This window comes from Erinaceus europaeus, chromosome 2, assembly GCF_950295315.1.
Source record: "Erinaceus europaeus chromosome 2, mEriEur2.1, whole genome shotgun sequence".
Taxonomy (NCBI): Eukaryota; Metazoa; Chordata; class Mammalia; order Eulipotyphla; family Erinaceidae; genus Erinaceus; species Erinaceus europaeus.
The window spans coordinates 124,655,882-124,677,863 of NC_080163.1; the positions used below are offsets into that span (position 1 = coordinate 124,655,882).

General features: G+C 40.9%; 1 protein-coding gene across 1 annotated transcript; it reads left to right on the forward strand.

Moving 5' to 3' along the window:
* The first annotated feature begins 1,850 nt into the window (after positions 1–1,850).
* On the forward strand, positions 1,851–21,449 carry SDR42E1 (short chain dehydrogenase/reductase family 42E, member 1). Its single transcript, XM_007516619.3, has 3 exons — positions 1,851–1,916; positions 17,795–17,888; positions 18,590–21,449. The coding sequence occupies exons 2-3, from the start codon at positions 17,821–17,823 to the stop codon at positions 19,701–19,703; spliced, it is 1,182 nt and encodes a 393-aa protein (XP_007516681.1). The 5' UTR covers positions 1,851–1,916; positions 17,795–17,820; the 3' UTR covers positions 19,704–21,449.
* The last annotated feature ends 533 nt before the right edge of the window (positions 21,450–21,982 follow it).

A 21,982-nucleotide genomic window follows, 5' to 3' on the forward strand; every position in this document is an offset into this window, starting at 1 on the left:
TGATAATTTGATAATTTAATAGGGATTAAAATACTTCACTAAGAAAATTTTCTGTATACCTATGATATGTTATAGCAGTAAATTGATTCTTTAAAATGTGCCCATTGTCTGGATAAATTAAAAGTGTGAGAAAGTAAACAAGCATTGACATATAAGTTCACACTAAAGTTAATTTCATTCTCTGGTATTTTTTAGGGGTTTTGTTCACATATTTATAAAATCAACTCATTACATTATAGTAGATACTAAGGAAGTATTTTTAAGGCTTATGTATTTCTTTTAAATATGAATGCTTAGATTTTACAGAGTCATTGATGATACAAGAATATTAACAGGCAGATTTGTCACACTTCTCATGCTCTATCAAAAGACAGTAAATATGGGCATCCCTTAAAGGAATGCCCTGAAGTCCTCTAAAAGAAATAGATTTTTCTACATTGAGGGCAAAGTTCCTAGCAATGACCACGGAATGCAAGCTCAGACCTATAGCAACGCAGAGGTTACATAGGCTCTTGTGCTGAATATGGGCCTCAGATCAGATCAATGGGGTTTACAGTTAACAATATTTATATACTTTTCCCAAATTTGGGAGCTACTCTCTCACCTGTTTTCTAGTCCTATTTCCAATTCTGACACTATCTCCTCAGACAATACCTTTATCCCACCTGCATGTTAGCTGCCAGGCTCAGGCAAAAATTACTAAAGTCGATGGGCCCGTTGGAATTTAATGAAAATAGACTTCCCAACATGGAGACCCCAAATCTCACCTGCCATATCCTTGCCGTTAGGTTCTTGATTATTAAACAATTTGTTCTGCTTTATATCTTAATGCTTTTTCAGTCACCACGCAGATGCTACTGTGATGCCAACCTGACTTCCTTGGGCAGAGGACCTCACCAGTGTACCCTCGGGCCCCACCTCTCCAGATCCCTGCCCCATTTGGGAAAGATGGAAACAGGCAGGGAGTATGGGTGGACTGGCCAACGTCCATATCCAGCACAGAAGCAATTACAGAAGCCAGACCTCCTACCTTCTGCACCCCATAATGATCCTGGGTCCATGCTCTCAGAGGGATAAAGAATAAGGAAGCTTCCAGTGGAGGGGATGGGATTCGGAACTCTGGTGGTGAGAACTGTGTGGAATTGTACCCATCTTATCCTATAGTCTTGCCAATCATTATTAAATCAATAAAATAAGAGGAAAAAAAGAAAGAAAGAAAGAATGAATGAATGAATGAATGAATGAATGAATGAAAGAAAGAAAGAAAGAAAGGAGGAAAGGAAGGAAGGAAGGAAGGAAGAAGGAAAGAAAGAAAGAAAGAAAGAAAGAAAGAAAGAAAGAAAGAATGGAAGAAAGAAAGACTTACTTCCTGGATGCATCCTTAAGGGCTCTTTCTTTTTTCTGGAGCAAAGTAGGAACAGAAATAGAGATAGGTGCAGAGTGACTATTCAGGAATCCCCTGGTGTTTATCCATCCCTCATCCATCCGTCCGGTTCATTCCATCCATTCATCATTCATCCAAGCAATACTGAGCTGAGACCTCTGCTCAGGCACTGCGCTCAACATTGGAGGTACATAAAGAAGGAAGTAGACGTCTACAGGTAGAAACTGCAGGTAGGAATAGCCATAGACATGACCCTGAAAGGACTCTCGCGAAACTGGCACAGACGAATTAGGCAGTGTGGGAGATTTTGAAGTGAACCCAGCGGCTCCAGCACCTTCGGAGGTGCTGGAGAAACCTGCAGATCATAGAGAAGTGAGCCCTCCGGGCGTCCTAGAGAATCCGGAAGTGGCTCCAACAAGCCAGTCCGACGGCTTAGACGCTTAGTGGCTGGTCAGGGAGTTCCTGAGGCTTCACCGCTGGGTTCTCAGTGTATCCCAGCCAGAGACTGAGCGGTCGTCTGCCCGCGGGCGCTGTGAGTGGCCGAGCGGGGAGGGGCGGCGTCGGGGACCCCGGGCCGCGCTGCTGGGAGTGGGGCGCAGCCGGAAGGCGCAGGCGTGGCAGGAGCAAAACTAGGGTCTGATGCCCTAGACCTGACCCGGGGGCTCAGGCGAGGACTAGGTTCCCTCTCCCTGTCTTTCTCCTTTTCTCTTCCTTTCTTTCCATTTTCTTCCCTTATTTCTTTCCTTTCTGTCTCCTTTGTTCCTTTCTGAAGTTAAAAAAAAAAAGCTATGTATATGATTTTAATGATATGTATTTCCATTTTATTCAATAGGACAGAGATTGAGAGAGGAGGGGAGATGGGGAGAAAGAGAGACAGATACCTGCAGGCCTGCATCACCTCCTGTGAGCGACCCCCCTGCAGGTGGCTCGAACCCAAGCCCTCGCACTTCCTACTATGTGTGCTTAACCAGCCCCTATTCTATTAGTCATTTAATAATATTTAACAAGATTGAAAGATAACAGGGGTACAATTCCGTACAGTTCCCACCACCAGAGTTCCATATCCCACCCCCTCCATTGGAAGCTTCCCTATTCTTTTTATTTATTTAATTAATTAATTTTTAAGGAAGCTTCCCTGTTCTTTATCCCTCTGGGAGTATGAACCAATGATCTTTATGGGGAAGGTGGGAGGTCTGGCTTCTGTAATTGCTTCTCCACTGGACATGGGCATTGACAGGTCCATCCATATCCCCAGCCTGTTTTTCTTTCCCTAATGGAGCAGGGATCTGGAGAGGTGAGGTTCTGGGACATATTGATGAGGTCTGGCCAGTATCCAGAGATGCCAAGCCTGAAATGTCAAACTTCCAAATGCTCCCTCCCTCTCCCTCTCCCTCTCCCTCTCCCTCTCCCTCTCCCTCTCCCTCTCCCTCTCCCTCTCCCTCTCCCTCTCCCTTCTTTTCTTTTTTAAGAGAGCATGGCTTAGCTTCTGGCATATGCAATGCCAGAAATTAAACCTGGGACCTCAGGTTCACAAGTCTTATGCTCTTTCTCCCATATCTTCTCCCACCCCCTTCTCTCTTCTCCTTTCTCCTACTTATTTGTTTATTTTCCTTGACAGGCAAGCCTCTAACTCAGAGCTTTTAACAGGCCTCTGTAACTATCAAGACTTGCTTCCCCATTTGACATTTTTATCATACACTCTTGGGGAAGGGCTGCCTTATTTAACTGAAAAGTGATTCTGGTTTCCCATTTAAAGTGGTGTGATGTAAGCTTACTATTTAAAATGAGTGTTCTTTCTTCTAATAAGGCAAGTAGAGTGAAACAAAACATGAAAGGTAAGTAGTTGTATCAGGTGGCAGGTGTGCCAAAAATTGTGAAGGTCCAAGATGTCTTTATCTGGCTGAGGAGTCCTACACAGTTCAAGTCCTGGTTCCCACTCAGTCATATAATATAACCTGCATATTTTGTGAACACTTACCTTTTTCTTTTATTCTGTGATGATGTGCTTGCAACTTTACTGAGCTGAACTGACATATAACATTGTGTAATTTGACAGTGACTTGATACACATTGTGAAATGATTACAACTTTTCCATCACCTCACATAATTGCAAGTGGGTATGTGTGTATTGAGAACAGTTCTGATCCACTATTTTAGAAACTTTCAGATATACAATATAGCATCATTAATTATAGTTGCCATGGTAGCCACTAGCTCCCCAATATTTATTCGTTCTATTAATGGATATATGTACCCTTTGACCAAAATCTCCCGTTCCTTCATCCAGCCAGCTTTGATAGCTACCATTCCAGTGTCAGTTTCTATAGTTCTGATTTTAATTTTGAGAGATCCTACATATATTTGAGATCATACAGTATTTGTCTAATCTGATTTATTCCACTTAGCATAATGCCCTTAAGGTCCTTTCATAATGTGACTGGCAGGGGTTCCCATTGATAATCGAATAATATTCCATTATCTGTATACCCCACATTTTGTTTATCTATTCATTTTCTGATGGACATGTCTTGGCTTTTGTGAAAAATGCTGCAATTCATATGAGAGTACAGATATCTTTCCAAGATAAAGTTTAAATATATATATATATTCTTTTTGTCTCTGGGATTTTCACACTTTCTTCTATTGCTCCTAGAAAACTTTTTTTCCCCTTTAATTATAAGAAAAGAAAAAGAGAGAGGAGAGACACCATAGCACAGGTCTGCTATCTGTAAGCTATTTGTAAAGCTTCTTCTGTCATATGGTGGTACTCTCATATGGTGCTGGGGGATCAAACACAGTCCTTGAATGTGGTAAGGTGTTCACTTTACCAGGTAAACTCTTGTCTCCTGGACAAGTTTCTTAGCCTCTTGGGCCTTTTTCCTTGTATTTGGAAAAGTCAGGGATAGTGATAATAGTAACAACTTTAGAAGGTTGTTCTGAGATTTCAGTGGAAAATTTAGCTTACAGTGATGAGTATAATGATGCTATTATTTTTATTTTACCATGGAGGAAACAGGATCACAGAGGTTTGGTGACTTTCCCAGGGTCACACAGGTAATTGGTGTGAAAGCCAAGTGTTAAGACTCAGTTTTTTTGACTTCTAACTTAGGGTGCTTATCCCTTGCGTCCCTGGGATTATATGGATGTGCCTTTCTCTGCACCTCTGGGGATTGAAGGAGCTCTCATGAGATTGTAGAATATGTTAGCTAGAATTATAAGACTATATAGGATGTAAGGGTGCACAGGTGATGGGGTAGTGTGACAAGCTTGTAGGGTGAAGTTAATTTATTAAAGGTTAGTCAAGTGAGGCATAGAATAGATAGGTCTGGGGGAGATTTGACTACCAACATGGTGTTGAAATTAGAGTATTATTTAAAAATAGACACTAAGAGTAAACTGAAAGATAAGAAGAATGGGGACAAAACACCTAACCAGTCATTTTCATCTCCAAAGCTAGTGGCATATTCATAGCACATGAAACCAGATAGATTAAGCATATTTGCTTCTGTTGTCCATGACTAGCTAGTCAAAATTTGTGTGGTACTTTGTGATTTGATGTAAAGGCTGGCATGTGCTGCATCAGGTCAGGTTCCATGCAGAGGTTCTTAGAAATTGTTCGTAGGTTGCATTGCTCAGGTCTAAGCCACCAGCAAGATAGTAGCCTGATAATTATTAATTTCATGTCACAGTATTAATTGTGAAAGCCCCAGGAGGATTCAGCTGTTTCATGTCAGGAACTTGGCCTCATCCCAGGTGCTGCTGTGATTAAGAGGTGGTATCAGGTGCACCTGAATGCTAATTTAGGGTCCCTGCACTACCACTTACTAATTGTTGCTTGGGGTTAGTTGCTTTATGTTTCAAAGCATGCTTTCTCATTTGGAAAAGAAGGATGAATAAATTAGTATTCTCCTGAGAGGTTTGTTAAAAACATCAAAGGAAATAATTCATGGAAAGTGTGTGATGCTGGCATACAGTAAATTTTTAATAAATGGCAACTAATTCTGTTATGGGGGAGCGCTTCTTCCCTCAATTAGCATTAGTAGAGAAATCACTAATTTGAGGCTATGACCTTCTTATGGCTACTATAAAACCAGCAAACATATTGAGTAATTGAATAAAAGTGGGATTTTATTGCTTTATACAGTAAAAACGAAAACAAAAAAACTCAGAAAAGAAATATCCTCTGCCAGGCTTGCATCGTGGGAGAGAGACCAGGAACTCATGGCAGCATGGTAATACAATTCTTTATTTATGCAGGAACTCCAGAGTCAGGCATGAATGCCGGGCTGGCTTCATGGGCTGGAGACAGACGACCAGGGACTCATGGCTGAGCTGGAAATGCAGTTCAATCTTTATTGATGAGCGGGGATGCAGTTCAACAATCTAATCTCTTCTAATCTCTCTTCATTAGAAAGTCCTGTATTTTATATCTCCTGAGGCGGAAGTGTCAGGAAGAGGAAGTACATAGGATAGGGGATGGGGAGAAGGAAAGTAGCATGCGAATCAGTGGGGATTAAACCAGTGAAAACAATGATTATGTAAGTAGACTACAGTGTCAAGCAATGCAACAGAAGGGGTTTTAGAAGCAGAATTTAGAAGCATACCAACACATGAGCACAGCAGGTTAAGCCACGTGGCGCCAAACTGCAATGGCCGCCTCCCACTCTGCACGCCAGCCCTTCTCCAGGTCGGGATGCGGGAGAGAAAAAAGAGAGTGAAACCAGGAACAGAAGTGGGATTTATAGGGTAAAACTGGAAGTGGTAAGTCGGGAACTAAGATGGCTGGGAAAGGGGATGGAGAAAAGAAAGAGCAAGAAGGTAGAAAGCTTCCGTAGCAACGGTTGCTAGGGTTTTAACTGGCAGGGTTAATGTACCCTTCAGGCAGGGTGGGTCTTGAGGTTGAAAGAAGATAGATCAAAGGAATGGGTGGGGAATCTTTCAGGCAAAACTGATTATGTAAATAGGCCATAGTATCAGCAATGGAGCAGGGGGGAGTAGGGGTCTTGCTTAATGTCCAACATCTCCCCCTTTCTTTTTATCTAATGGCCATAACATCAGGAATGCAGGGCGCTTTGTGAGGCAGGGAGTCTGATAGGATGAGGCACACCTTTGGGGTTACTACTGTCCCCCCTTGCTCAATCTCTCAGTAGAGAGAGACTAACAGGATTGACACACTCCTCAGGTTCAGGCCCTGCCAAGTTCAACCACATCCTCACAATTTCATGACATCTCCCTCTTATTATTTACCTAATGACCATAGTTAAATAGGTCAATGTCTGTAAAAGACTCCATTTCTGTCAGGGGAATAGCAGTGTAGGGGTGAACAGAAACTTTTTGGGCAGAAACCTGAGTGATATCATGGAGGCGTTTTTAAAAGGACTGGAATAAGACAGTGATAAGTAAGAGGAGCAAGGGACAACGTGAGAGTGAAGAGAGGCCTGGTACGCTGAGAGGGGCTGCCTGATGGGTTGAAGGGTTCGCTGCCTGATAGGCAGAGGAGTGGGAGTCTGATAGTCCGAGGGGCGAGAGGGGTGATCTGACATTGCAAAGTCCCGAGACAGCTGACTGCAAAGTCCATGGACTGCTACAGTCAGTCCTCGAGAAGTCCAGCAGTGTAAAGGGAGTGTCCAAAGGTATACCAGCAAGTCCAATAGAAGTGTCAGTCCAATGCCAACAACCAGGGGAAGAAATGCTGCACGTCTGTCTCAATGGGGAAGGACAGCCACTGGAACTTGATTTTTTGTAGAGAGTGAGCTGAAACTGCCAAAAGGTGACATGTGAAGCAGAAGCAGGAAGGGCAGATAGTGATGGGCAAGAGAAAAGCAGTAAGAAATTTCTGTCCTTTGGAGTCTGCGAATCAGGTTCTCCAGATCATGTCAGGTCACATCATGAGTTTCAGGGGAGGGGGGCGCTGTAGTTGTGCCATCTTGTGGACAGTGTCAGAGGACAGGTGTCCAAATGGATTTCCTGGGATTCCTGTGAAAGAAACACATACGAATCTGCTTCCCATGGTTAGCAGGGCATCTGGTTCAAATTTTTATAGATATTAAAAGAGGTTTAATGTATTAGTGCCTTAGCCAACTGAATATTGGGGGGATGTATGCCCCCTTTTTTTAAATTAATTGGGCCTAGGCGTTGTAAGGGATGTCTTTGGTATGGGTGATGTTATAAAGTTAGAAAGTCTTTAAATTGTTGGCTGACAAAGGCAGGCCTGTAGTGGCAAAACGAGATACACCAGTTAAGTGTAGAAAAATATGTGAATGCTGTTGTTAATTTATATAAATTGTATATGGCAGGACTTCTATATAGTTTAATACCTTACCGTATGAGCTGATGCTTCTTCATGTGAAGGCTTGACATAGCTGTAAACATTTATTTGTAAAGAAAAAAACTTGTAACAAATTAGAAGTTTACTATAATTGATAACTCATTGATTATAATTGGCTTAAGTACCTTTATAATTTTGGAAGGTCTTTTTAGTATGATTTTAAGGTTGTTTAAACAATTTAAGCTCAATAAAATGTGGAAAGGTAAAGAGAAGAACCATTGTTAGAAACCTTAGGCATGAGAATCATTAGCATAACCATTGTGTGATCTGTCATTCACCCGGGCTGGTTCTACCTCTTTAATTGAGAAGGTATATGAGAGCTTCACATATCAATAGTGTCTTTTTTACCTTTTATTTTGGAGATAATTAATTGTCACGTTAAATATTTAGACTTTTACCTTAAATATTCAGTTACTTTAGCAAATTAATTTTACCTTAATGAGAATCATATTGAAAACTCCTTCATTTAACTCTACCTGGTAAGAATGTAGCTTCAAAGTTAATGTTTACCAAACTTCAAATACACACATAAACATGTAGTCTATAACACACAGGAGGAGAAAAACTTTTGTTATGAAGACATATCATTTCAAACACAAATTTTGATCTGTACTGTCTTAGTTGAATCATTTTTACTCACACGGTTTCAGACTAAATGTTTCACATTTATACCAAGACTTAAAAAAATCAAGAGAAAAAAAAAAAGAAAAATTTTTTTTTTTTTTTTAGGATTGTTTCTGGATGTCTCCAAAAATCATGGCTGCATCCAGCTTTTTTTTTTTTTTTATAAAGTCAATTAAGTTTCAGAGTACTCTGAGAAAAATGGGTTGTACAAAAATGTGGTCATTCAACTCACTCACAAAACACAACTGGCTATTCATAGCATAAGATATTCAGAGAAGTGGGGGAGGAGAGAGGGCTCTGTGAACCAGATTTTTCAGATCCCGCCATGTCGTATTCTGGGTCCTGGGGTGTGTCCTGCAACCAGTCCTCTTGCAGTGTTTCTTGTCCCTCAGGGATAGCAGTGCCATCAATCAGGTATTGCTTGACGTGGCGGGCAGGAAACCAGAAAGGTTTTGAGTAATCCTGTAGAAACACACATGCAAAACCCCTCCCCATGGTCAATAGGGGGTCAGGCCCTTTCCAAATTTTATTGAGTGGGTCTTTCCATTTGACCTTAATAGCTGGGAGGGTGGATGCTGTTTGCTAGTGAAGAGTAATAGGAGATTGGTTAGAGTTTTTGTAAGGGAAAAAGGAAGAATAATTGAATCTCTTTTCCTAAGACCTGGGTAGACCTGCTTCGCCCTTGGGGAACCATTGACGCTAAGGCATCAATCTCAGTAAGAAGTCTTGGAGCTCCCCTTACTGGCGTATGAAGCCATTCAAGAACACCATGCTTCTGCCACAGTGCCCCCACCACCGTGGGGGTGGAGTTAAAAATTAGAAGGTTTACCAGAGAGGAGGGGGAGAATCTAAAGAGGTGCATGTCCTGGAGAGCCTGGTTAACCCTTTCCAGTGCCAAGGAGGCCTCGGGGGTTAACGTACACTTTGAGGAGGGCTGTTTGTTTCCTTTTAAGAGATCAAACAGCACTTGGAGGCAACTAGTGGGGAGATAAAGATACTGCCTAAGCCAATTTAAATTTCCAAGAAAACTTTGTAAAGAAGCAAGAGTGAGATTAGAAGGAAAAGTAACAGAAGGTTTTAAGGGATGAATCTGCCTTAGAGAAATCTGTGAGCCTAAGAAAGATATTGGAGGGATTAGCTGTCCCTTCTCAGGAGCTACAATAAGGCCGTTTTTCTTTAAGGCAGGGATAAGAAAATCATGTAGGGCAGAGAGATCTGTATCTAATTTTCCCCATATTAAGACCTCATCCATATAATGAAAAACCTTAAGGCCCTTATGAATATATGGGAAAAGGGCAGATATAACAGCCTCTTGAAAAATAATAGGACTATTGTCCATGCCCTGGGACAGTACCATCCACTCAAATCTATCGGCAGGGCTGGCGTTATTAATAGAAGGAATAGAGAAGGCAAAACCTTTACAATCTTGTGGGTGCAAGGGAATAGAGAAAAAACAATCCTGTATATCGATAGCTATGATTGGAATTCCCATGGGAATTGCAGAAGCAAGAGGCAAACCCCTTTGGTGGGAGCCCCAAACCTTCATGGTTTTATTAACCACACAGAGATCTTGGAGAAGGTGCCATTCTCCCGAGTGCTTTTTAATCACAAAGATAGGAAGGAGTATTCCATGGGCTCCGGGAATGGCGAATGTGTCCCAAGGACAGCTGCTCTTGGACGAGCTCTTTAAAATTTCTAGCTTCTCGCTAGGCAAAGGCCACCCAGACAGTGGCAGTTAGTATTGGGGGTGCTGGTCGGATCTACAAGTCTCATGGGAGTGAGTGTGACATCCTACAGAGGCGTCTGAGGATATTACCACATGAAGAGATTCCAGCAAGTCTCTGCCCAATAAATTGGTGCTAATATCAGCTATCAAAGGACAAAAGAGTCAGGTAGTCCCGTCCAGATTGTCCCACACAAGCAAATCTCATGTGAGGAAAGCTTGTGTCATCTTCCCACGCTATGTAGACTTGGTCCTGGAAGGAGTTCCCAACTCTGGGGAACTTCTGCTTGCCTTAAAATTGTCTTGTCTGCTCTGGTATCAATCAAACACTTAAAAGGAATTTTACCAATCCTTACTGTCATAGTAGGGTGACCCCTGTCCAAAACAGGGGTGGTCCACAAAATCTCAGGCTCTGCATCTGCGCTGTTTATTTGCTCCAGCTGGCGATTTTTATGCTGGGAGTTCCACTGCATGCTCCTTCTCCTGCTCACCCTCTGCTATTGTTACATGGTGTGGTGGGCAGAGCGACGGGTTGGGTCCCAGGCTGGGCTCTTGTTTACGGAAGAAAGGTGCAGCGCTGAGCAATCGACCCACTTGACTCTCTCTTGAAGTCATTGTTTCTTCTCTTGCTGGACCAGTCCTCTGCTCAGCTCAGCTCCGTGCTGTCAGTTCCAATGCACATCCTTCTACATGTTGCTTTTTCCATGCTGCATCTACTGCTTCTTGCCTCTCTTCTCCTGCTACTTATGACTCAGAGTCAAAGGTCAAAATTCCATGTCCTCTCCTGTCCAATCATTTGTCTTGCATTCTTCCTTTGGGGCACTTTTTTCTTTCTTTGTTGCTTGATACCAAGAATTCTGGGAAATGTAGTTTTTTCTATATCAAGTTACACATTATTTTGTTGTTGTTGTTGCTTCTTTACCCCAACACTGCTCACCTCTAGCTTATAGAGGTGCAGGGGTTGACCTTCAGAGCCTCTGGCATGAGTTTTTTTGCATAACCATTATGCTTATAACCCCTACCACACCTTAATTTTTTAGGTTCATGAAGCAAAGGTAGTAATAGTCTAGCAGTGGCATGTAACAACACTTCAGTATGTTAACATGGCAAAGGTCCTAGCATACAGAAGGGTGGAGAAACATGTATGGTGCTCTCCTTGCAAATATGACAGAAAGGGGTAATTGAAAAGGGTAGAGTGCTTGTTCTGTGTGGGTTTACTGGGTGTGTCACCTGCTAGGTACTCCTGTCCCTGAATGTTTCTGGAAAAATGACCAGTGCTCACATGGCATTTATATGGTGGTTCAGGAGGCAGATATGAAATACTAATTTTGCCATAACAATTGTGAAGAATTGCAAGGCCCTTTTATGCAACATAGGTGGGCAAAAGAAGTATGAGTGGATAGCTGGATGAGAAAATTTTCTAGCCTTGAGGTGGTAATCCTGAGCTAAACCGCTACCCTGCCACTTTCCATTGTTTTTAAAACAGTAAACAAAAATACCCATATCTTTATGATACAATGACTTTTCATTTAATGTTTTGACCTTCCCAAATATACCTTTTCAGTCTTTTGGTTTTCCAGCTCATGTGCCTTTCACCTGTGTCAGGGTTCCTCTCTTAGTGTCTCTACTACTTTATCTTTGTTGCTTTGATTTATTTGTTTTAAGCATGGGTAAGCTTTATTTATTCTTGCTTTATTATTTTGCCACCAGCGTTATCACTGAGGCTTGGTGCCTGCATAACAAATCCACTGCTTTGGTACTCCTGGTTGAGTGCACATGTTGCAATGCTCAAGGACCCAGGTTTGAGCCCCCAGTCCCCACCTGCAGGGGGAAAGCTTTGTGAGTGGTGAAGCAGGACTGCAGATGTCTTTCTGTCTCTTTCCCTCTCCGTCTCTTCCTTCCTCTTGATTTCTGATTGTCCCTATCCAATAAATAAATAAAGATAATAAGAAAAAATTTTTTTAAATCCACCACTTTCAGCAGTCATTTTTTTCCATTTGTGATTTATGACTAATAGTGTATTACAAGATTATAAGATTAGAGTGTGAAGTTCTACACCACACCCACTACCAAATTCTGTGTTCCCACCTTCCCACCTCCCAGAGATAGCCACCATAGTTCTCACAAAGTCTTAGAAACAGTTTTCTTTCTTCTGTTTTTTTTTTTCCAGCAGCCATTCCCCCACCCTTCTTTTATTTGATAACAGTGAAGAGAAATTGAGAGGTGAGAGGAAGATAGAGAGAAAGAGACCTACAGTACTACTTCACCACTTATGAAGCTTCCCTCCTGTGGGGGTTGGGGGACCAAGAGCTTGAACCCAGATCCTTGGTAATGTGTGCCACCTGGTTTGCCACTGATGGTTCCTAACAGATAAGGTTTACATCATGCATGGAATCTAAACAGTACCATTTCTTAGGCCATCTAGCCTCAGGGTATTTTCCTGATCTCAATACAATAAGAACCCAGTTACCTTTTTTTTTTTTCCCTTTTGTTGCCCTTGTTGTTTTATTGTTGTAGTTATTATTGTTGTTGTTGTTGATGGATAGGACAGAGCGAAATGGAGAGTGGGAGGGGAAGACAGAGAGGAGGAGAGAAAGATAGACACCTGCAGACCTGCTTCACCGCCTGTGAAGCGACTCCCCTGCAGTTGGGGAGCCGGGGTTCAAACCGGGATCCTTATGCCGGTCTTTGTGCTTTGCACCACCTGCGCTTAGCCCGCTGTACTACAGCCCGACTCCCCCCAGTTACCTTTTACCTCTAGTGAGTTACCAAAGCACCATTGCAGAGCTAAACTCTTGAGAATTTTTTATCTCCCCTAAGGTAAATATAGTATGATTCTGTATTTATGAAAGCCATCTTCAGTTCTCCTTTCTGTCCCACACCCCAGTGGCACCTAGATTTGTATTTTACATTATAATATTGGTGGGCTAGTTGCTTCATCCTCTTGAACTTTGACGATAAAAGAATTGTGTGTGTAATCTAGGGTTCTTATTACTGATCCGAACATTTAATTAGGTCTTTGTAAATCTAAACTGCTTCTAGTCATGTTTATGCATTCATAACTTTCCTATGTGATGTCAGCTCTATTACCCTTGGTTATTTTAGTATCATTTTTTTTTTTAAAGCTGTATCTGCTAAAATGATTGCTGAGGTCAGATGTGTCCCTTCCTCCCACCCAGTAGAAAGCAATTAGTGAACAAAACCACATTTTGGAAGAACCGCAAAGCAGTTGTAATTATGAACTCAGATCTGAAGTGAGCAGCCCTAGGAGGAATCAGATAGAAAGTAATTAATAAAACCGAAGCCAGGAACTATAAAAAGATCAGGCAACTGGTTGAAGAAAAATTGTCTATTCTTTTCTCCCTTCTGGTTTAGTGTTTATGAGGATTTCTTGTGGTTTTCTTTAAAAAAAAAAAAAAAATGCTGACTGCAATTGTTTTCTGTATTTATTGATGTCAGGAACCAAGCTTCAGGGAGATCAGGTAGTGACTACAGTGATAGGTACCCTTAAAACTGGGAGCCTACCAAGCTTTAACCACTTTCCTGCCCACCCCAATAAACTTCTTTCCCTTACTATCTAATTATATAATTAACATTTCCTTTTATTGTTTTTTTTTTTTTTTTGGTCATCTCTGGGGCCTCACTTTTCTAGCTTGACTTCAACTTTTTCAGGTAAAACAAGACAAGACAAACACAGAAAAAGAGAGAACATATCTTCCAAGCTTCATTTTGCCTCATATCATTCATTCTAGCACTAATTGAAAGTAATGAAGAATAGCATGTATAAGCCTAGCAGGCATTCTGAAGCACTAATAACTTGAAATTGTGCAGTCCCTTCCCAGCATGATTAGTGTGGATGTGAACTACAGTTGACCTGTGACTGGACTGGAACGTGTAATTTTGGAAAAAAAAAAAAAAAAAAAGAATAATTAAAAGGTAGGGATTTCTGTTGAGATTTTTTTTAATTGAATTCTTTGAGACTTTGTTCATTTTCTGATTCCTTTATAGTAGGATTCTTGTGATACTAGGAATATCTTAAATGGTGTTGCCTGACATCCTACTAATCCAGACTCTATTAGCCAGACAGAATGTTTCTAAAACCTGTGTGTCCTATTTCAGTTGCTAACATCACCTTCCTTAGATTTCTCTTAGACTCTTTCTGCTTCCACCTGTTTCAGTTGATTGCCAGCTCTCATCCTGATTTCACATGAGCATACTAGCATCTTGTCCTCACTTAAAACCTTACAGCCTGGGGAGTCTGGCATAGCACAGCAGGTTAAGCACAGGTGGCACAAAGCACAAGGACCAGCATAAGGATCCCAGTTGAGCCCCCAGCTCCCCACCTGCAGGGGAGTTGATTCACAGGCGGTAAAACAGGTCTGCAGATGTCTGTCTTTCTCTCCCCCTCTCTGTCTTCCCCTCCTCTCTCCATTTCTCTCTGTCCTATCCAACAATGACAACAATAACAACAACAATAAACAACAAGGTCAACAAAAGGGAAAACAAATAAATATATATGAAAAAAAAAAAAAAACCTTACAGCCTGGATCCTTATCTACCTCTTACCCAGGTTCTTGCCAGCTCCAGATTCTCCTCTCTCTGTGGAGTGCTTGATCTTTTGCAAGGAACAAAGTGGGTATGCTGTTTGGAAACCCTTGAAAGCCTTTTTATTCTTTAATTCATTTATGAGGGAGAGAGACCAAGACTGAAGTAATACTTAGCAGTGCCAAGGCTTACACCTGGGGTTTCTGGAACCTCAGACATGCAAGCCTTGTGCTTTAATTGTGAGCTATCTCCCTGGCTCAAGAAAGACTGTTATCTACAGAATAAAGTTGACACTCCCCCAAAGAGGACTCAGCACATCTCCAAGCTGACCCTAGTTGTCTCTCCACCCTTAGTCACCAGCTGTAGGCTTTGACTTCTCTCTGCACCAGCCACAGTAGACTAACCATCATAACTTTCTTACATAGCCCTTCCCTGTTGCTCTTCTATTCATGTATAATGCTTCCTCAGCCTGTAATAATCTTCCACTCCCTCTCACCTTTTTCAGGTCTTCCTATTGACCCAGTTCAGCTCTAATACTCCAAATGCCCTCTGCTGTAATCTTCACTAATCTGCCCTTCAGGATCCACTTCTGCCACCTATTCCCATTTTGGTATTCCCACAATGTCTTACTTATATAACTATATATACTAATGTTATCATTGTAATCTTTTTTCCTTCTCTTTTGTTGCCTTGTTCTTTAGATCTTTGCAAAAGTCTATCTCTTCCATTGTAAGATCCTGAGTACATTAATTATGCATTTAGCTTTGTCATTTTCATTGCAGAATTTTGGAGAGATAATTTAAATTAAAATGGTAGCATTAGTTGACATATATAATAGGGGTTCTTGGCCACTGCAGAGCCCTGTGTAATTTGTGCCCATCATAGATTTGCTACATTAGATTTCAGTGTTGAGAATCATTCATAAAGTCAAAACTATTTGTTGAGTATCTGCTGTTTTCTAGGGCCTGGTAACATCAGTAAATAAAATCAAAGGTCTGAGTTCTCATGGTACTTATGTTCTGTTGGAAGTAAATCAATAATATAAAAATAAAGGCACACTTTTAGATGATGAAATGTGACCTGAGTGGGGGCGGGTGAAGCAGTGTATGAGGCAAGGAAAGGCACTTTTGAATGGGATGATCAGAGATGCCTGTATGAGTTGATACTTGAACAGACCTAAGTATTGAGAAAGATGTAGCCATACAAACATCAGGTGTCTTGAACTGAGCTGAAATGCAGTGCGTAGGCCTTAGGGCACACACAAGCTTTACATCTGTAAGGAAAATGAAGAAAATCCAGGTGACTAGAGTATAGAATGGGATCATGGGAGACTGGGATATGGTGTCTAAGAGGGAGATTGCTACAAGTCATGGAGGTAAAGGGAAGAATTTAAATTGAAATGCCAGTGACTGATACCTGTATTTGGAAACAGCATCTGGATCCAAGACTTGTGGTTATGCTAAATAATAAACTTGACTACATTTAGCTTTGTGACAACTCCAAACCTAAATAGGAGTGTTCTGCACTCAGAAAACAAGAGCAAAGATCAAATGGTTGTTAGTACATCCACTCATAAAATTGCTTATGTGCACAAGTATTTCAGTTGTTTAGTTAAACCTATGCTTAGTCAATCCTGTAGTGCCCAGCAGTCACCTTCCACTCCATTTTGTTCCTAATATTTTTCATATTTTCTTCTACATCCCTCAAACCATTCAGACAATCACTTGCTGAATTTTGCCTTCAGCTGTCACACCTACTGATTTCTGCATCAGTGATCTGATTAGCCTGTGACTCAGATCTACTCTGTACAGTCATTTGAAAGAACTTGTGTTTTTGAAAGACCCAAGCTTCAGATGTGGGAATATAATGGGATAATTGAATTCTCAGATTCTTTTTTAATTTCTTTATTGGGGAATTAATGTCTTACATTCAACAGTAAATACAATAGTTTGTATATGCATAACATTTCCCAGTTTTCCATATAACATACATCCCCCACTAGATCCTCTGTCATCCCCCCTCCCCACGCACCCCGGAGTCTTTTACTTTGTTGCAGTACGCTAATTCCAGTTCAGGTTCTGCTTATGCTTTCTCTTCTGATCTCGTTTCTCAGATTCTTGAACTTGGAGAGAAAAAAGTTGAAGTAAGTGACATCCATAGAGCATGCCACAGCATTTTGCTGAGCACTTTTTATACACTGTCCTTTTTGGTCTTCATAAGCCTTTAAACTTATCAGCTCCATATTTTAGATGGAGTATCTAAGTCAGAGGGATTGACAGTCCAAGTGATGAGGCTGTGACTGCCTAACTACACCTCTGAGTCTCTCCACTGGTATGAGTGAGTGAGCATGTATGTAGTGTGTGTGTTCCTAATACTTCAAAGGAGCTGTCTGCCACTTATTCCATTTCTTTAAGTGGAAAGAGTTGGGTAACCCACTTCTTGCTTGTTTCATTTTGATTTTGAAGAAAAGGGGTTCTGAAGCTTTGAGAAAATTATAATAATAACTACTAATATTATTAATTTGGCATGAAAGAGGAGGGAGAAGCAAGGCTTCAGTAAGCATTAAACACATGCAATACTTAGAAGATTTTAGGTGGCAAAAAAAAAAAAGAAGATTTTAGGTGGCTTGGAATGTGATTTGCTACACAAAGGAAGTTTCTGATATATATACATATATATATGGGTTTAATAAGACATCAGTATTAAATTGTGCTGCAGAGTGCTGTTTTTAGATAAAAGCTATAATAAATTTGCTTTAGCATTGCCTTTGATTTTTCTGTGCATGGAGGAAATGCTTTTTTCTGCCAAATTTGAGTGAATTATTTTCAAAAAGACTGACTCTTCCCTAGGATTGAAAATAATGCCTTATATTTGAAGAGTGCCTTCTGGTTTTGAAAGCACTCCCAGATATATTCTCATTAAACATTCACACTGTCTGCGTCAAGTAAGCAGGGTAGATATTACTGTCCACATACTACATGGGAAGAAATGTGAAGCCCAGAACTGAAAGGACTTGGGGGGGAGGAGGAAGTATAGGCTAGCTTCATAAAGCCATGATTAGAACCCAACCAGGTTTTAGCTTATATTTCTATCAGAGCATATTATCTCTTTGCTTCTGTCAGTCCCAAGTTGGGGCAATCCCACATTTGTACTTGGGTGAGTAACAGTTTGCATTTTTCTTTCTTACAGGTTCAGTTATCATTTGACTGGTCAATATGGACTCCCAAAGATCTCCAAAAGAAACTGTCCTTATTACAGGAGGAGGTGGTTATTTTGGTTTCCGGTCAGTGCATCTTTGAAATATGTGCACAGAATTACTTTGCTCATCATTCCTGGAAGTGGTATAGCTTTTAACTATTAATATGGTTTTGATTTTCACATACTGGAATAGTGTTAAATTTGTACAAACTATGAATTATACTACCAGCTACTCAGATACTGAAATTAAGAACTAAGATGGTTCCTTTTTAATAAAAAATATTTATAAAGGGGGGACATTTATATCACCAAAGACAATTTAAAAGAATAATTGTTCTTTCACAGCTATGTTAACATTCTGAAATATTCCAAAGAATGGATGGTGAGTCCTACAACCAAGGAAAAACCATGTTACATTTAGATGCTGCTATCTTTAAAGATAAATCTTCTCTCATTGTAGTTTAAGCAGATATTAGGATTCATTTTTTACATATTTCCTTAAGTAAGATTTTCACCTGTGTACATGTAAAGTAAGGATTCAGGATAATCCAAGAAGGTTTGATCAATTATTTTTGCATATAACTGTTCCAGACAGACTTTTTTCAAATAGAGATAGGCAGAGAGGAGGAGGAGTAGAGGGAAAGAAACCAGAGCACCAAAGAAACTTCCTTCAATATGTGGGTATCAGGTTTGAACCTGGGTCACAACCATGGCAAAGCAGAGGGCACTATCCAAGTGAATTATTTTTCTAGTCCTTGATCTAACTTTTACTCTTCCTCACTTCAGCCTAGGCTGTGCTCTGAATCAGAAGGGAGTTTGTGTGATTCTGTTTGACATCAACAGGCCAGCTCAACCCATTCCAGAAGGGATCAAGTTTATCCACGGAGACATCCGCTGCCTTTCTGATGTAGAAAAAGCCTTTCAGGATGTGGATGTCACTTGTGTGTTCCATATTGCCTCTTATGGCATGTCTGGGCGGGAACAACTAAATCGAAACCTGATTCAAGAAGTCAATGTTGGAGGCACAGACAACATCCTCCAGGCTTGTAGAAGAAGTGGGGTGCCAAGACTAGTTTTCACCAGTACTTTCAATGTCATCTTTGGGGGCCAAGTTATCAGAAATGGAGATGAATCTCTGCCTTATCTACCTCTTTACCTCCACCCTGACCACTACTCTCGGACTAAATCTATTGCAGAAAAAAAGGTGCTGGAGGCCAATGGTATAGCCCTGGAAAGATGTGATGGTGTGTTGAGAACTTGTGCTCTGAGACCAGCTGGCATCTATGGTCCTGGAGAACAAAGGCACCTTCCCAGGATAGTGAGCTATATTGAGAGGGGCCTGTTCAAGTTTGTATATGGGGATCCTGAGAGCCTAGTTGAGTTTGTTCATGTTGATAATTTGGTGCAGGCTCACATTCTGGCTTCTGAGGCACTGAAAGTTGACAAGGGTTACATTGCTTCTGGAAAGCCCTATTTCATCTCAGATGGCAGGCCTGTGAACAACTTTGAGTTCTTCAGGCCTTTAGTTGAGGGCCTTGGCTACACCTTCCCGTCTATTCACCTGCCACTGACCCTCATTTACAGCATTGCTTTCCTAGCAGAGATGGCCTACTTCCTTTTGGGCTGGCTGTACAACTTCCAACCCTTCCTCACCCGCACAGAAGTTTACAAAACTGGCGTGACACATTACTTTAGCCTAGAGAAAGCCAAGAAGGAGTTAGGTTATGAGCCTCAACCATTTGACCTCCAAGAAGTAGTAGAGTGGTTTAAAGCCCACGGGCATGGCAGAACGCCTGAAAGTCAGGACTGTAGGCTTCTTGTCTGGAGTGGTGGTCTGTTAGTCTTACTCCTGGCTATAGTGATTCTCACATGGCTGCCTTCTGTGAGTCTGTCACTATGAAGGAAGAGCTGAAAATAAGGAGCTGATTACATTTACTGAGATGGTTTTCAAGAAATGAGTAGTTCTTCAAATTGCTACTTAAGAAGAGATTCTTAGATTGTCTTTATTTCTCAATTCCTTGTACTGATAGTAGAAAAAGAAGTAAAGATAAATTTGAAATTGACTTCTTGTATTCTTCTACTTAAATGGGTACAATAGAAGTCATTTTTGAGCTACAGAGATACACTTTGACTGAAAATATATCTAACCTGAATTTCTCAGAAGCCAAAAATAGCCTTACTTCCATTCTATACAGTCATGCATCACTTAATGTTTAAGTAAACGACAGACCACATAACAGTAGGGTCCCAGTAGACTGTATTATGCAGCCTAGGTGTATAGTAGACTGCACCATCTGGCTTAATGTGATTATGCTCTGATGTTTACACAAAATGAAACCACCTGACATATTTCTCAAAATGTTTCCTCATCATTAAGTGACACAGGACTGTATTTTCATCTACTTGAAATGCACACCGATATTGAAATTACAGGATACTAACAGACTTGAAAAATGTGTGAAAAACACCAAATTGGGCCAAATCATTGCAGACCAACCCTCTGAGGAGATGTGGCTATATAGCAGGGGAGGCATTAGCTATTCACAGCAAAAGTTTTAGGAATTTGTTTTGCCCTTTTCAATATTAGTGCATTAATCCTGTATGATCACATGAAAAATGCTTGATGCTTAAGCAAGCAAGTCTTCTATCTTGCCTCACTGGATTATTTTGAGAATTAAATTAGGCAAGGATATAAAGTGCCACTTAACAAATATAAGTCATTGTTTTTATTAGTATTGTCATGATACATTCTTTTGGGGGTGTTTTGTTTACTGTTACTACTAAAGTTTCTGGTATCCCTTTGTGGTATGTCTTCAGAGGCAGTAAAAAAGTATGTCTGAATATATTGAGTGTTTATAAAGTTTTGATCTGAGAATAGATTGAAATTCAGGAAGCAACTGAAAATCTAATGATTAAGGAAGATGAGTAAACTAATGGTGCTATTTTTCATTTAAAAAACATAGTTCTACCCTAATATACTTGTATTTTTTTCTGGGAAGAATTTTGGTTCACTGAAGGCAAGTTCTATGAAGAATGTTCTGAACAATGGCAGCATTGTCTATCCATTCATGTTGATTGTTGTGGCAGGCATTCAAGTTGTACTGTTGCATTTGAGCCAACAGAAAGAAAATAGACTCTGCTCTTTCCATGATACCAGATACAGAAGGGATAGTGTTAAATACTATAAGAAGGAGATTGTTGTGGAAATTTGTGGGGGGCTGGGCAGTGGCACACCAGGTTAAGCACACACATTACCATGCACAGGGACCCAGGTTTGGTTCAAGCCCCTGCACCCACCTGCAGGGGGATGCTTCATGAGTGGCAAAGCAGGTCTGCAGATGTCTATTTTCTCTTTGCCTCTCTATTTCCCTCTCCCCTCTCAATTACTCTCTATCCTATCAGGAATAATGGAAATTTTAAAAATGACCACCAAGAGTGGTGGATTTGTAGAGCTGGCACCAAGCCCCAGTGGTAACACTGATGGCAATAAAAAATAAAAAATAATTTTTAAAAAGAAAATTGTGTGAAAGTTGTTCTGAAAGTATTTATAGAAGGAGATTGTTAGAATGATGGTCCCTGGTGAATGCTGCCTGTTTGGAGGGAAAGCACTCAACGTGATAAACACAAGACCTATAATCATTAATATTTTGTGTCGGGCTGGCTTCGCGAGCAGGAGACAGACGACCAGGGACTCATGGCTGAGCTGTATGCAGTATCTCTTTATTCATGTAGAGCGCAGCAGAATCTAATCCAAGCTAAGCTAAAACTAAACTAAACTAAACTGAAAACTCACAAACCTGTCCTTATATATACTGCCAAGTAGGGTGTAAACAGGATGAGATGTAGAGAGAAAAGTGACTGGTGAAAATCAGGCTGTGACAAGGAGAGGGGGCGGAGCATGCGAGAATTCTACCACTGAACCACCAATGCCCTGGAGGGAGGGTGGTGCTTAGTTAACAGTGGTTTATGTAAATAGACCGCAGCTTTGAGTGGGATCAAACCAATGCCATACAGGCATGCCGGTTCTTAGTTAAGGAGGATTAGAGACAGAAGCCGGGGGAGCTGGCATACTACCCAACAATTTTGTGTGGCATTAATGAAGTAACTGAAGCTTCTTTAGGCTCCAGTTTTCTCATATGGAAAATAGAAATGACTGCATTTGTCCTTGTTATAAACCCA

Coding starts and splice junctions, on each gene's coding strand:
- SDR42E1 (XM_007516619.3), top strand. CDS start 17,821: ATGGACTCCCAAAGATCTCCAAAAGAAACTGTCCTTATTACAGGAGGA. Junction 17,889..18,589: donor GGTGGTTATTTTGGTTTCCG/GTCAGTGCATCT, acceptor TCCTCACTTCAG/CCTAGGCTGTGCTCTGAATC.